The 15349-nt window shown below is 55.1% G+C and overlaps 1 protein-coding gene across 7 annotated transcripts in view; it reads left to right on the forward strand.

Annotated features, from left to right (window-relative positions):
- Positions 1 to 15349, forward strand: part of ZBTB16 (zinc finger and BTB domain containing 16) — a 55386-nt gene that overhangs the window by 19332 nt on the left and 20705 nt on the right. For 6 of the 7 annotated variants that reach the window (XM_038161437.1, XM_038161439.1, XM_038161435.1 and 3 more), the window contains exon 3: positions 8851 to 8948. In XM_038161437.1, coding sequence (XP_038017365.1) covers positions 8851 to 8948 — 98 coding nt within the window. Of the gene's footprint in view, positions 1 to 8850; positions 8949 to 12257; positions 14912 to 15349 lie in introns of those variants that run through there. The other variant, XM_038161440.1, reaches the window with a different exon arrangement.

The following is a 15349-nucleotide window of genomic DNA, read 5'->3' on the forward strand; positions in this document are numbered from 1 at the left end:
CTTCGGGAGCAGAGCCAGCTCGGAGCGGTGGGCGCAGCGCGGTGCCACGTGCTGCCCCGTGCGCTGCTGACAGCTCTGCTCGGGCTGTGCGAGCTCCTTTCACACTTCCCTTTTCCACGGTCTCTCCCAAAAATACGTGTTTTCCCGGGGGATTTTGCAGTTGGATGGGCAGCAGTGGCCCCAGTCCCTGAGCTGCCGAGGTGCTTCCCCTGCTGCCACCTCCTCTTCTGGGCGCTTGGGGCTCCCCAAAACCCGGCGCAGTGCAGATACCTTGATTTGCTGCCCTGACAAGGTGCATGATGTTCACTTCCCAACTTGTGATTTGAAATAATTAGCTCTTTGTCCTCCCTGGAACTGCTGAGGAGGGTGCAGACCTGGGCAAAGGCAGCGGCGTGGCGGGGCACGGGAGGAGGCCAGGAGGGGCTGGGAGAAGCATCTGGGGAATCCGTGTGGAGTAGGGCATTTCCAGCCTGTCCGAGGGCATCTCTCCTGGCGGGGAAGGACTGTGTAACAGCCCAGCGTTACAGTTTCATTAATCAAAGACACTTCCACTGCCCCCGTACAGCCGCACGCTGCTGCGCCTGTCCCTCGCTGACAGCTCCCTAATTCATCTTCTCAGGGAAGGGGATGTGCTGCTGCTCCCCGCTCGCCCTGCCAGTGCTGAGCCCATCGCCTGCTCCCCTTCCCAAACTTTTGAAGCCCAGCCAGCATGAGGAATACTTTGTGGGACTCTCTGGAAGCCAGTGAGCACGGGACAGGCAGTGTGCTTAGAGCAAAGGCAAGACCCATGGCTGGACTCCTGCATGCTTGGGGTTCTCCAAGGGAGGTGTCTGCCCATCCCCAAAGTGCAGGTATAAAACCCCAGTGTGTGCCAGACAGTCACATCCCAGGAGCCCCAACCAGCCCTCCAGAAAGGCACGTGACAATGCACAGATCCAGGCAGTAGCAGGTTGCAATTGGGCATCCTTAATTCCAGCTACAAAAACACAATGTTTTGGAGTTGCTAATAATAAGAAAGTGTTTTCATCAAAGCTTTATTCGTCTGTGTGCTGACATCTGGAGAGCCAAGATAGATATTTTCCTTAAGACTGTATTTCCAAGCCATGAGCTCTTCCCTGGCTGTTAATTAATCCTTTGTAGTTTAGCGACTGATGAAATCATGACTCTATGAAATTTTAATCCTTGCGCTGTATAGGCACAGCCGACATTATCAGAGGACCCCAGGTGTGTGCTTGAAATTAGTTTGTTGAATCTCTTGCATATTTGATTACCTTATAAAACTCCTCAGGATCCAGGCCGCTCGTGGGAGCAGCAGCAGCGTTTCTCCGTGGTTTGTGCCCGTTCCCCGTGTGGTTCCCAGGCGGGTGAGCCGGGGCAGAAACCAGGGAGGCACCAGGGAGGGGGCATCAGCATCGTCAGCATCTCCACAGGGAGGTGAGGGGTGGGAAGCGCGTCTCCCTCATGGAACAGAGCAGCCAAGCTGTGGATGGATTCCATCTGGCACCTGGGGGCAGTTCCTACTCCCTGAAGAGGAGCTCAATGCAGGGAAGCTCCTGGGCCCATCCCAGCTCACCCCTGAGGCAGCTCTGGGGTACCACCCTGTTCCTGATGCATGTCCAGTCTGAGCCCTGGGGTCAGGTCATCAAAGAGAGTGGAAATTAAAACAGAATTCTCCCTACCCTAAAATTCTCCCCCTCATTTAAATTTCTCTGTGCTCCAGCGCCCCAGTAGCATATCCACTCTCCCCTGTCTCCCTGCTTTGGGCTCTGTGGGGATTTTTACCATTTCCTTGGGGCTTCAGGAGCTGCAGGCTCCCCCTTCCCTGGGGAGCAGCCGCATGATGCTGCCTGGACCACCCCAGGACTGTTGTCTCTGGAAAGCATCCGATGCATCATGCTGAATCCTTTTCCTGTGTCACAGAATCCCGAAATGGTTTGGGTTGGCAGGGCCCTTAAAGCTCATCCAGCTCCAGCCCCCTGCCCTGGGCAGGGGCACCTTCCCCTAGCCCAGGCTGCTCAGAGCCAGGTGTCCCAGCCATGCTGAAGGTCGGCAGAAGGAGTGGCCGAGGCCGGCTCTTTGCTGGTGCTCCAATGGCACACGTGCTGCTACGGAAACCAGATGATGAATATATTTTTAAACTTGGAATGTGTGAACCGCTTATTATTTCTGAATTAGGAATCAAAACATCTGCATAATCACGCCGCTGCTGCGGCAGATGTACTCGGCGCGAAGGTCACTTTGCTGCTTCGCGGCGATCTCGTGTGATCCAAGAGCAGCAGCTCAGCTCCCCGAGCTCTCCTGACGCCTCTGACACCCGTGTCACGTCGGCTCAGCCCGGGGCCGAGGCACAGCTCCTCTCGCAGCGCTCAGCACGTCACTGTCACCAGATGCCCCGAGAATGGGGACGCTGATTTTGGAGGGCGCATTAGCGCGGTTATTCCGAGCAGGGCGGCGTGCATCGCCACGCGTTAACCCCTCGGTGACAGGGCGGAATCCTGGAACTGTCTGCATCCCTCTCCAGCGTCCCGGTGGCGCAGCAGACACGCGGGGCCGATCCCTGGGCTGGCAGAGGCTGCTGACACCCGGTGCCATCACTCAGTGGACTTTCAGTAAATTGTGCAGCAGCTGCATTCTGAATGCCCCTCTGAAAGCTGCAGATCCACAGCTCTGGGCCTGCGGCAGCATCTGTGCCCCATGGTCCTGCTGGGATGGACAGGGGAAACTTCCCCTGATGGTTTCCCATCCTCTTGCCAACCCATGGACCCTCTTGCTTGGGGGTCTGGGACACACAAAGGGAATGTTCACGTGGATGAAGCTCTGTCCTGGGGAATTCCATTCTATAACGAATATTGAACACAGATCTGAAACCAAGACCTTGGAATAAGTTAAAAAAAAAAATCTGTATGCTGCCCTTTTTGCTTTGTCTTGTCTTTTCCCAGCCCAGGGAGCTGGAAGCATCGTTCTGGTGGGATGCTGGAGCAGCGGGTGGGAGATGCTGCTGTACATGCTTGGCCCAGGCCAGCAGCAAATTTTGAGAGTCGCTGCCCTTTGGCAGCATTTGTTCACGTTTGTTGTGGGCAGGCTCTAAAAAAAGATTGGAATTGTATGTTTGGTGTTTGTGGCCTGGTTCCTGTCAGGTAAGGCAGGACAGCAGGATCCTTTCCTTGGCTTTTTGCAAAGGGGAAGTGTTGGCATCATGTGGAGTGATGTCACTCCCCAGCATCTGGTTTGAACTCATAAATTAGCTCATGGTAAGTATAAATATTGTACAGGCAGGGAATTTCAGTGCTCTCTATTGATAGCTGTCCCCTCCCCCTGGTTGGTTGTTTGGGTTTTTTTATATTAAACCATTCAGAAATAGTAAAATCTTTATTTCCAGCTTCTGTAAGATTTATTTGTTTGTTTGTTTATATTTAGCAGCAGTGGTGGTTTGAGGGCAGGTTTTTGGTTGGTTTTTCTTTCCTTCTCCTTAATTTATTAAAGTGAAAGGAAGGTCTCAGCTCCCTTCCCCCTTCCCCGTGCCCTTAATAGCTCTCCCTGCTATTTTAATCCTCCAGGCTGGGAGCTGAGGGCAGCGCGGTGACTGCAGGAGCCGAGCCACCAGGACCATGGCCCGAGCCAGTGTCAGTCACCAAGGGTTGTAAATGGCCACATCACAGGAAAAATCACCCTCTTGGCAGCTCAGGTGTGATGCTGCTTCAGAGGATGGAGAATGTGGGGTTTGGTGTTCGCTGACCTTGGCTGCCTGCTCTGTCCCCACTGGAAACGAGATGTGGCACCACTGCCTTAATCTTGATAAAATAGATGGGGGATGAATCAATTTCACATCGATTCACCTGGGCAAGGGAAGCACCGGGGGAGATGGGGTGGCGGGGAGGATTTTTGGGGAGTGCAGGGTGGTGCTGGCCGCATTTTGGCTGCCCAGTGTTCAGCACACCTCGTCTGCCGTGGTGGGGCTGTGCTGGCTGGCAGCTGCCCCTCTGGCAGGGCACCGCCGTGTCAGACACCCAGTGCCAGTGAAATCAGAAGGCTCCCATAAAACTCCGTAATTGCTGCGGCACAAAGTTAGAACCGCTGGAGGTTTGTGCTCCCTGGCACTCGTGTGCAGCAATGAATATTTTATAGGAAAGGAAATACTCAGTGTCTGAATCTTTTTATAGCTCTGACACTCCCGTGGGTGTGAGTTGCCCCTCGCACCCTCACCCTTTGCCAGCACTCGCGGGGCTGAGCCGCTGCAGCGTCCCCCGGCCCCACAGCATCCTCTGGCCCCACTGCCCACAGCATCTGCCAGCCCCACACCCCGCAGGACCCCCGTGCCGTGGCAGGGCATTCCTGGGAGATGCGGGGGAACGAACCAGGGAAATGCAGCAGGGTGGGTGGGGGAGATCAGTGGGTTGAGGATCTTGACCTGATGCTTGGGCATTGAGAGATGCTGCCAAAGCCCTGTGGAAGTCCCAAGTACAGATTTCTCTCGGGGCAGGACTCTGAGCACTGCACTCACACATGTTTTTGCCTGGCTTTGGACTTGTCAGGACTCTGCTGTTTTGCTCGTGTCATGCAGCCTCCCAGTTCCCCCTCTGTGTTTCGTGTCCAAAGCATGGATCAGGCAGGATCCATGGGCAGGGATGTGCCAGCCCCTGCAGCCGTGGGTCTCCCATGCCAGGCTGTTCCAGCCACACGCTGCCCCAGGCTTTGTCTTGGGGCTCGCTGCTCCAACAGGTACCTCGTGAACCTCAGCTGCTCTGGTGCCTTCCTCGGCAGCGAGGGGTTCCTGCCTCCCCTCAGTAGCCAGCCGCCCTGCCAAGCTGTGCCCTGGCCCGGAGATGACAAAGTGCCCTTTAGTTAATTGCAGAACGGATCGCCTGGAGTTAAAAGTTCTGATTTATATGACTATGGCTCTAACTGCTCAATAACATGGGCCCGTAATCTACTTTCATTTCAAACAGAAGGGTGATTTATGGGGCAGCATGCCGCTTTAGCTCAGAAATGAGGTGTTCAACATATGCTCTGTTGACATAAATTTGGAATTTATCGCTCCTGTCAAAACTGCCTGTTGGACAAAGGTGCGCATTAAGGCAATAAATGGCTTGGAATAGTTTTCTGTCAAATTTCCTAACCATTGTATTCACTCTGTTTGAGGGGAAAAATACACACTTAAAAGTAATCAAATGGCCAAGAGCCATGTGTCTTTTTCAGCGTGGAGGGAGGGGAGGGGAGGGGGTCTCCCCTGCTTCCCAAAAGGGGTGGCGGGGAGGGGCTGGGATGCAAGAGCTCCTCGAGTAAAGAGAGCAGAAGGCTGTTGTAGGCAGGGTTTTAAGCAGGCAGAGCAGAGATTTGCTTGTGGTGGCAGTGGGACACTTGCAGTGGTCTTTAGGCACCAGGACTGCGCCCGTGCCCACTCCCCAGCGTGCTCCTCCAAACTCTGCCCCCTGAGATGCTCTGCCGAGCCCCTGCGTCCCCGGGCAGTGGTCACCGGCGTTTGCCACCGAGCCCGGCCTGTTCACACAAAGCACCCTGTGGGGAAAACTCATAATTTTTACACCACGCAGTCTCGCTGGAGTCGCCGTCCCTTTGAAGTGCTTTTTGTGGGGCATTTACAGGCCTTTTTAATTACCGGCAGCTTGCGAGGGGCCAGCTTCTCGCCCGGCTTTTGTTTGCCGGGGCCGGGCGGGGCGGGGGTACCGCTGGCTTTGCATTCCGCCTGGAGAGCTCCTTGCCACAGCCCTGGGCTGGGGCTCGCTCGGGAAGGTTGGATCCAGGCCTGGGACTCCGTGCCACAGGCATCCTTGTTGCCCTGGGCATCCCATCGCCCTGGGCCTCCCTCTGTGCCAGAGCGTCCTCGAGTGATATCTCATGGCCTGGAGGCTTTGGCTGACTTTCTTTCCGTGCGCTTCAAGTGGGACATTGTGAAGGAATTAGAGGAACACCTTCTTTCTACAAAAAAGGCATTTTTCCCACTTGCCTCTGCTCTCCATCCCATGGGCGCCTCCTTGGCTGATGTGCTTGTGGGGACCTTGCAGGAGAAAGAAGCACAGTTTCAGCCTCGTGTCAGAATAATAAAACATGGTTTATCTTTTAGCACAGAGTTTGGGCAGCACTGGCGTGTATTGTAACGCCCTTCACTCCCCACCCCCTCTTTCTGGAGGCACAACTTCAGAAGCACATATTGATCTTTCCCCTCAGATCTTAACAGCCCGAGCAGCCGTAATACCTTGCTTACATCTGCCAGGTTTTTGTGCAGTTTTGCAACATCTCCTTAATCCGGCGAGCAGAAATAGAACGTTTCAATCATATTTCGCTACCGGGAAATGGAGCAGATAAAGCGCTTTAAGACCTTGTTGAAAGGGACCGTGCAAGATGGCGAGTGATAAGAGCGTCCTAGAAGCAGGCGCCGAGCGGAAAACTTTTGTCGCCGCTGAAATTTGTTGATAGAGATATTGCAACTAAATTACTCTTCGAGCACCCCGTGCCCCATTGAAACAATGCAGGGAGGATGGGATCTGGGGGTGCCGTGGCGCCCTGGGCAGTGGCAGGTGGATTTCCAGGGCACCCTGACACCAGTGGGGTTGGGCGTCTCCTCATTTCCTCATTTCCCCACTCTGTGCTGGGAAGGTGGGAGAAGAGGTTGTGCCAGCCATAGGTTTGGGAGATGCAGAGGAAGGAAGCTTGTCCTTCTGTTTCTCTGTTTCTTGAGATTCGCTTAAAACACCCCCAAACCTCCATGTTTTACTTGAACAAATTAACCAGTTAGACTGTAACTCGGGGAAAGGCGTGCTGGCCTCAGAAGGGGCAGAGCGGACCCAGAGCGTGGCGTGGGGCTTCCTAGCAAAGTGGTTTTAGCCCAGTGTTAAGTGCAGGAGCGAGCACAGCCCAAGCCAGGGAGTGTGACAGGCATGTCCCAAATTAAAAATGCAAAATGAGAAGGTTGTCACTTATTGAGCTGCTCGTTGGCAGCAGAGCCCTGTCAGGAGGCTGGTGTTTTATTTATTTTTGCAAGGCGGATAAATCCTTTGGATTGTAAACCTTCTTGGCCTGAATTCGTGCATGACTCCTAATCCTCTGCTATGACACAGTGAATTCAGGACAAGCCTGATTAATAATTACATTATACAGCAAAGTTGAGAGTTGAAACCAGCTCCGGCTCCTTCTTCTCCCTCTGCTCTGCAGCATTCACTCACTGCTGAACATCAGGGGGTCTTCTCCTGCTCCAGCTCTTCCCATGCTGCCATTCAGTATCCTGCAAGGTGGGATGTGGGGCTGGCAGCCAGGGAACAAGCCCCTGAGCCCCATGGGGCAGGGGTGGTTTGGGGCTCTGGGCTCTCTGCAGCAGTGAGGGGTGATCCTGCTTGGACCCCGGGCAGCGGCTGCTTTGTGCCAATAAAACTTACACCTCAGGGGAAGTACAGCAGGAGCTCCAGGCACATGGTCCTCGCAAGCCTGCGCAGCTGGGGCTGAGCCCTCCCGCGAGAGGGTCCACATCCAGCCCTGGGCAGGACCATTCCTGTTTTGTCTTTGGCAACAAGGCAATAGAAATCCTCTCGTCCTGCTGCGGCGCGATGATAAATGGTGGCTGCGAGCAGAGGTCAGCCCACAGCTATGGGCTGTGTTACTCCTCAACACACACAAATACTTCTCTGTTTACAGCATCCGATGTTGAAACTTTGCACGTGCTGCTGTCCCGAGTCCTCCCCAGCCACAGGTCTGGGTAGCTCACGGTGACCGGGAGCTGGCGGGCAGCAGCCCGTGCTTTTGGGGCTCGGGGGCATTGATCAGCTGTCCAGCAGAGCCAGGTGGCTTTGCAAAGAGTCTGATTGTCACCCGTGGAGGTGGCGAAACAAAGCAAAAGCCCCCATTCCACATGTTCTGGGCACGGTGTCCCTCCCTGTGCCCTTAGCAGCAGAGGCTGCTGTGGGCACCGAGCCCCCGGTGCTCCCGGGGGCTGAGCAATGGCTGGTCCCCAAGGGGAGGGGAAATGGGTCTAGGGGGCTGCCAGGGGCAGCAGCGATGTCTTGGGAAGGAGATGGGATTGGGTCGGTATTTTCAGACTCGGACAGTGCTCCTTTAACGCTGCCTCCTTCCAAGGTCGTTCCACTTGGTCCGGAGCTTGGTTACCCAAAGGTGGAGCATCAATGTCTTCACAGCAAGGAGCGGGCAGTAATGCAGAGTCTGCCACTGCGGCCGAGCCTGGCACCCGTTGCTGTGGGCAGTGCCCGTGGGCAGTGCCCTGGGCAGAGAGGGCCCTCCTGTAGCAGGATGTGGGGGATGCTCAGCGCCGGCGGGCGCGCTCTGGGGTGGGAGGCTCTCGGAGGTTGTGCAATGCCGCCTGGGCGTCGCCCGCGTGTACCTGGGGCTGCCAGGAAACGGTGAGTGGCATGTTTCCTGTTTGCGAGCCGGTGGCTGTGTTTGTTGCTTGTGATTTGTGTCATGCTGAATTTGGATGGAAATTGGGATTTGGATAGAAATGCACACAAACAACCTCTTAAAGTGGTCGGGTTTTTTTTTTTTTGGTTTTTTTTTTTTTGGAGTACAGTGCCTTTTTCAAAAGCACTCAGAACATGGGAAAGGAGTTTGCCAACACAGATTTTGCCTTAACTCCAAATTTCAGATTTATCGAGTTTATTAAAAGACTCCAGCAATAGCAACAATGGCAAACGCTGGTGGGGAGAGGGTTGCCTCCTCGGTCCTGGGGAGTCACATGGGACCCCCCATCCGTGTCCTCCCTGCAGCATTTCTCGAGCCAGCACTGACTCTGGGCAATGTGTGGGCTGCAGGAAGCACCGGGCAGTTTCTTGGTGTTGTTTTGGGTCACTTCCCCCATCTCAGGACTCACCCCTCTTTGTTCTCCCCTAGGAAGCTGCACAGTGGGATGAAGACGTACGGATGTGAGCTGTGCGGGAAGCGGTTCCTGGACAGCTTGCGGCTGCGAATGCACTTACTGGCTCACTCAGGTGGGTGGGGAGGGGGTGCTGGGGCGAGGATGGGGGGTTGCTCTGTCTGTCCTCCCAGGGATGCTGTGGCTGCCCAGCTCACACGTCTCCTCTACAGCAGACACGTGCAGAGCCGGCTGCACCCTTCCCGGGGCAGCACATTGCAAACTTGTTCTCCAGTGCCCAGTAATTTGATTTATTTAAATTTTCTTTTTTGGAGTTTGTTTTCAGTTCCTTAATTGTGGAAATATTTTCCAGACTAAGCAGCTTGGAATAACAAACTCTACATGCCACGCAGCTCCTCATGGTCAGCCCTGCTTGTAGCGTGAGCATTGTTTCCACCTCGGGCCCCCACCGCAGGTTCGTTAGCAAAACTGCAGAATTAGGCGTTCTCTGACTAATGAATCCAAGTAGCAGGTTCACAGGCTGCAGGGCCTTTAATTAAATAGATAGGGGAGGGCTGGGGCGCTGCACTGGAGGGAAGACTTGTGCTCTGCAGGTCCATGTCAGCTGATGTTCCCCTTGGGGGTGCAGTCCTGGCACGGTGGGGGTCTGATGTGGGGAACTGGAGGCAGCCAGGGGACCCCTGGCCCCCCACACAGTCAGGGGTCCTTGTCCTCCTGCTCCGAGGACAGATCTCGGGGGGGTGGCAGGTACTGTAGCCACAGATGTGCTTGCACGTAGCTTGGCAGTGAAGCTGTATTCTATTTTAAATGCTGTTACACACTTTTATCTATTTCTTACCTGTTTTCTCTTTTTTTCTTCCCACTTCCTCTTTTTCTTGGGGTAGGGGGGCGCTTCCTCTGGCCAGTTGCTGCTTTCTGATTTTTGGTAATAGCCCTGACCCCATTCCCATCCCACCATTTTTTGGCCAGGCTCCTCAGGGTGCTGCAGACAGGTTGCTGGGGGAGGTCCCTGGGATGCCGGTCCCCCTGAGTGCTGGAGTTCAGGGGGCTGGTCCCCCCAGGGCTGGGGCTAAGGATGCTGTTCCCCCCAGCAGTGGCACGCAGGGCTTGTGTTTGTTATGGTCGCGCTGGCTCGCAGCCTGTCCCTGGCAGGCAGCCAGCTTTGTGGGTACAGTATGTACAGTGAACGCTGAGCCAAGCTTGTCATCGCACAGGATTAATTTTTTTTTTTTTTTTTTTTTGTAAATCCGGTGAGGGCTGGGGGGGTGGGGAGAGCTCTGCCTCGAGCTCGCAAACAGCCGCCGCGAATTCCAGCGCTGTTATTTATTAAAGCAGGAGACCTTTGCACCTCTTCCCTCGCCTCCCCCCGCCACCCGCCCTGGACACAGTGAGGTTATGCTGGAGCGTGGAGCAGGGCTCGTGCTCAGCTCTGAAGGCAGCTTTGCCTCCACACCAGTGGACCCTGTGTTTTACTGGGAGCTGGCAGTGGGATGGCTTGTGCCCCCCAGCACCCTTCTCCAACCCCAGTGCCAAAGGGTTTAAGGGGGTTCACATCTGCAGCTTCCCCATCCAGGTGTTGATGGGTTATGGCAAAGGTTCCTGCTGGGGACCTGGCTGGGGAACAGCCCCGGGGGGCTGTGTGCAGGCTGGGCTGAGCACACAGCGCTGTTGTGCCACAGCCTTGCAGGTGCAGAGTAAATACTTGGCCCCATGTTGACTCTCAGTATAAAGTGTAAATGTAAAGCCTTTAATGCCATGCAAAGTCTTTCCCTACCTGCTGCCTGCACTGCTGGCAGAGGAGCTCTCAGAGATCTCTAAGGCTGACATGGAGAGCTGCCCTTCTCCCAGAAAAGCAAATTGTCAGGGAAGGCGAGGTGGGAGACCCGGCTTGTTGGTTCTGTGGTTCAGAGAACCACTGGTTTGACCAGGGAGGCTGATCCCAGCGCTGCCGCCCCCTCAGCTGCATCCTCGCCAGAGCTGATGCTCAGTGGGTGCTCATTCTCAGCCTGGATGCTGGTCACTCAGCACCTGCTGGGAGCTGGGTGTGCTCCCCAGGACAGGGAGGAAAGGGGGTTTCTGTCTGTCCCCACTTGCTTTGCCTCTCCATCCAGCAGAAATGGCTGCTGTGGAGACGGCTGTGCTGCCCTTCTCCACTCTGGGCTGGGAAGGGTGGGAACAGCCGACAGCGTGCAGGGCTGCTCGTGGGCAGCATGGGGAGCATGCGGGCAGCAGCCCTGCAGACCCCTGCCCTGTTGCTTCACACCCTCCCTCCCCACCCAAATCCGCTCCTTCATCATCAGGAGAGGCAGAAGAAAGCCCCAGGGTCCCACTGGGGGCTGGACGAGCTGTCCAGGGAGCAGGGGCTGCCGGGGGAGCAGGGTCCAGCGTGCGGTAGGGATGGCAGCTCCGACAGAAGGGACGGCGCATCCCACCCTTGCCTCTCTCTGCCCAGTGGAGGAAGAGGGGCTCATCCCGGGCAGTCCGCCTCCAGCGAGCATCGCCCCGGTCCCCGGCGGGTGGGATGCGGGGGCTGAGCGCGGCCCCGGCCCCTCGGCCCGGCCGGTACCCGCGGCCGCTCCCCGGGGACGCCTCCGCCCCCCCGCCCCGGCTGGCCGGCGTCCCGCGCTCGGTCCCGGGTGATGTCAGCGGCCTGCCGGCAGGTCTGGATGTTCTGCCAGCGTTCCCGCGTTTATGATCATCCGCAGATGTGCATCCAAGAACACACTGTACCCACAGCAGAAATTAATGCAGGCTTGACTGCCGGCCAAGCCGCGCACACGGGGGAGAGGAAGAAAGAAAACAAAAACTGTTTAATGCTGTTTATAAATTATACACTGGCTGATGAAAAATACATTTCTCTTAGCCCCCACCCCTCCCCTCCCCATCCTCCCTGCCTCAAGAGCCTGAACTGAGACCAGAAAATTATGGTTTGCTTTTTAGCTCCTGTTTTGGCCGGGTTCCTGGACCTGGCCGCTGGGTTGAAGCCAGCTTCTTGCTTCTCCCCGCCCTCACCTGATGAAATACGTTTATTTTTCACCCACCGTCTCTCACCGCTCCCTTGGTTTGGCCGCCCCTTGTTGCTGACATTGTTGACATTATTGACACTATTGATGGTATTGAAGGGGGGTGCAGAGCGGGGTGCCAGCGCCCCTCACACACCCCCAGCACATCCCGTGTCCATCCATCCGTCTGTTCCCTCACAGTGTCCGTGGCCATCGCTGCCCACCTGCTTTCTGCTGGAGGGGGGAAACTTCCCAAACTTCCCCCAGGGCTGTGGTGCTGGAGACCCCCCTGCCTTGGGCTGGGAGGCAAATGGGGCAGGAGCCCCCCCATCCCTGCCCGCCCCTCCCCACACGCTCGCCAGCCATTTACGCAGCTTTTGTGTTGTTTTTAATACCGCTAATGTTTATCATTTGCCCAACAGGCTTGACAGATTTTGTTTCCTGTCGAGCGGCGGCGGTGGCGGAGCCCCCCCGGTTGCCAAGGAGCCGCCTCCCCGCACCGTCACGGGCTGATTTGGTATTCCGCGCGGCGCCCCGCCGCATTTCTGTATGCAAGACAAAGTGTTTTGATGGAGGACGATTGCAGGAGTGTCTGGAGGCTGTTTGGAGTTTTATGGGCTGTGCAGTACGCGCCGTGCTCGCTCGCCGTGCGGGGCTGCCAGGGATGGGGTCTGTAATTTTTTCCCTGTGGAGAGGATGCTGCTGGAAAGAGTGGCACTGGCAGGGGCAGCAGGAAAGGGGGTTGTGTAAAAACCTGCCAGTTTGGGCTCCCGAGTCAATTATTATAATTCATAATTTTAACTATTATTTTTTTTAATGAAAATACTCCCTGCTCCACCAGTCCCTGCGTGGTGCAGGAGTTGGTGGCACTGGCCAGGCTGGGTGGTGGTGTTGCCTCTGACCACCACCTCACCCACCCCCAAGCCCCTGCTCCATCACTGCAGGTGCTTTCCCGAGGCTCCCAGGGCAGCCGGGAGGTGCTGCCACAGCATCCCTCTCAGACGGGTTCCCGGCTCTCCAGCTCAAGGTCCCTCCTCACTCCGTAATGCCCGCACCTCGCTTTTCCTGATATTGGTTATTACCTTCCCCTGGCACTTCGGGGAGCAGGAGCCGAGGCTGACTCTCCAGGCCTGCTCTGCAGCTCTGTCTTTTTTAAGCCCTTCTTGGGTTTCTCTGTGGTATTTTTTTAGCCCAGAGATTTTCATGACTTGTCTCTTCCACTTGGGTGAAACAGGGGAGAAGGGAAATAATAATAATAATAATGATAATAATAATAATAATAATGGCAATAATAAAAATCCGAAAGCAGCTTGATGTGGGCAAAAGAAGAAAACAAGAGAATGGGATAGAGAACAGGCTAAATTTAAAATTGTAATTGGCTGACTTCCACAGGCTTGCGGGTGTTTTAATGACTCATAATAACTTCATTTAAAACCAGCTGAGCAGAAAATAGATTGGAGAGGAGCCTCAGGCCATTATGGATTTGTTTTTTTTTTTTTTTGACAAGCTCTGTTTTCGGCAGCCAGGAAGGCACTCGCAGAGGGCTCGGCTGCTGCGCTCCCCGAGTTGGTGGTCTGCCCAGCAGAGATTGTATAGAGCCTGGGCTGGCTCTTCTCTTTTTTTCCCTTTTTTTTTCACTGATTAAAAATAGATGCCTTGAGGTATTATTTTAGCATCACTGTGGTTTGGTGCTTTTTTCTTTGCACTTCTGATGTGGTAAACGGAACATAAATAAAATTGTTTTTGAAATTACTGAATTAATTAGGTAGTAAAGCAAAGGCAGTGCATAAATTTTCTTGCCGATTTTTTTTTAATCCATATTTCCCCCCTCACATCTCCATCTTCTCACCAATTACAGCCTGTTAATAATATACAATCCCAAATTTTTATTAATCGCTTCTGCTGAGGGAGGGGATGTCACATTCTACTGATGGGGCCATTGTGCCAAAACAGCAGCGAGGAAGGCTGGATCCTCCCACACCACTCTCCTGACCAATTTCCCATCTTCCTCCTCCCTTAGCCATCTTCCTCCTCCTCCAGAGGATGCTGGCAGTCCCTCTTTTTCCTTTATTCCTTCTCTTCTCCTGAGCTAGACTTCAGCGTGCCTCTTCCATAGCCCCACGGAAGTTTCTCCTCCCCAATAAAGTAATTAAATGATGGCCATTGGGAGGGACAGTTGGGATGATGGTGGCTGGAACCAGATGAGCTCTGTCATCCAGCCCACCGAGCTAGGCCCAGCTGGCTGGGAGGGAGCTGCAGCCCCTGCCTGCGTCGTGATCCTTGGGGCATCCCGCTCCCGAGACGCCGTGCATCCCGGCAGCCCCCTCCCTCACGTTCCTTGGAGGGGAAATTAAATAGCAGAGCTTCAAAAAGACCCCCGAGATCATGAAGTCCAGCCTGAGTTCTGCCCCTCCTCGTGGCCGTGGTGGCACTGCAGACCCGGGCAGCTCCAGCCTCGCTGGGGGCACACGGGGCGGCAGTGCCTGCGCAGGATGCAGCGGGATGGAGCGGGCAGCGGCTCCTCACCCGTTCGCACCGCGACCTTTATTGGGCAGGGGCTGTAAATGTGCTTGTGCGGATATAAATGTACGGCAGGGGGCTGGTGCCAGCAGCAAGGCTCGCGCCGAAACACGGCCGATACTTGGCAGCACGCGGAGTCCTGTCCCGTCCCATCGATAAGATCATCTGGAGATATCTGTGTGTTGTAGGCGATACGAGGCGCTGGCTAAATATACCCTGCCCAAACCTGCGCTGATGGTTTCTGTTTAAAGCGGGGAGGAAGGCAAGGGGGGGAGAAGAGAGCCCTGCCATGAGCTCCGCTTTCCAACGTGCCCTGCTCCCTTTCATAACAAACAGCAAGCCGTGGTGGTTTTTTTTCTGAGCCCTGTTATAATAAGCTCAGATGTTGGATGACATTTTCCCAGTGACTCACATAGTAAAATTAACCTTGAACTATTTACATATTCAATCGCCGCCCTCCTCCTCCTCCCCCTCCCCTCCGGCGTGTGTACATTACAGGAATTCTGGCTCCGTATCAGTTTTTTGTTTTGCTGATGAGAAAATAAAAAAAAAAAGGAAAAAAAAAAAAAAAAACAACCTCCCCCCGCCTGGAGTACACATCTACTTGAGGGAAAGAACACGCAGTCCTGGCCTTTGGAAATTGGCAGGCGGCGTGCTGTTCCCGCGCTGATAAGAGGTACTGTAAATAAAACTGTACGGCAGCGCCTGCTGTAAATGCCCCGCGTCTGTACTCATTGTTCTGACAGCTCCGGCTTTTTTTGGGTCCGCTGTTTTGGTACACACTGTGCTTCCTTATGTAAGCCAGTGCGCCCGGCTCCTCCCTGCGTTCGCCCTGTTTATTTTCGCCTCGCCAGGAATTTTTCCTCCCCCCGGCCAGATGCCGGCTGCCTTCGCCTCGCCCGGCTGTGCGTCCCTGCTCCCCGCGGCCCCGCCGGCCGCAGCGTGCGGAGGCGCTGGCTCGTCTCTCCTCCCCGCTAATCCCACGTGGAAATGG

This window comes from Motacilla alba, chromosome 24, assembly GCF_015832195.1.
Source record: "Motacilla alba alba isolate MOTALB_02 chromosome 24, Motacilla_alba_V1.0_pri, whole genome shotgun sequence".
Classification (NCBI taxonomy): domain Eukaryota; kingdom Metazoa; phylum Chordata; class Aves; order Passeriformes; family Motacillidae; genus Motacilla; species Motacilla alba.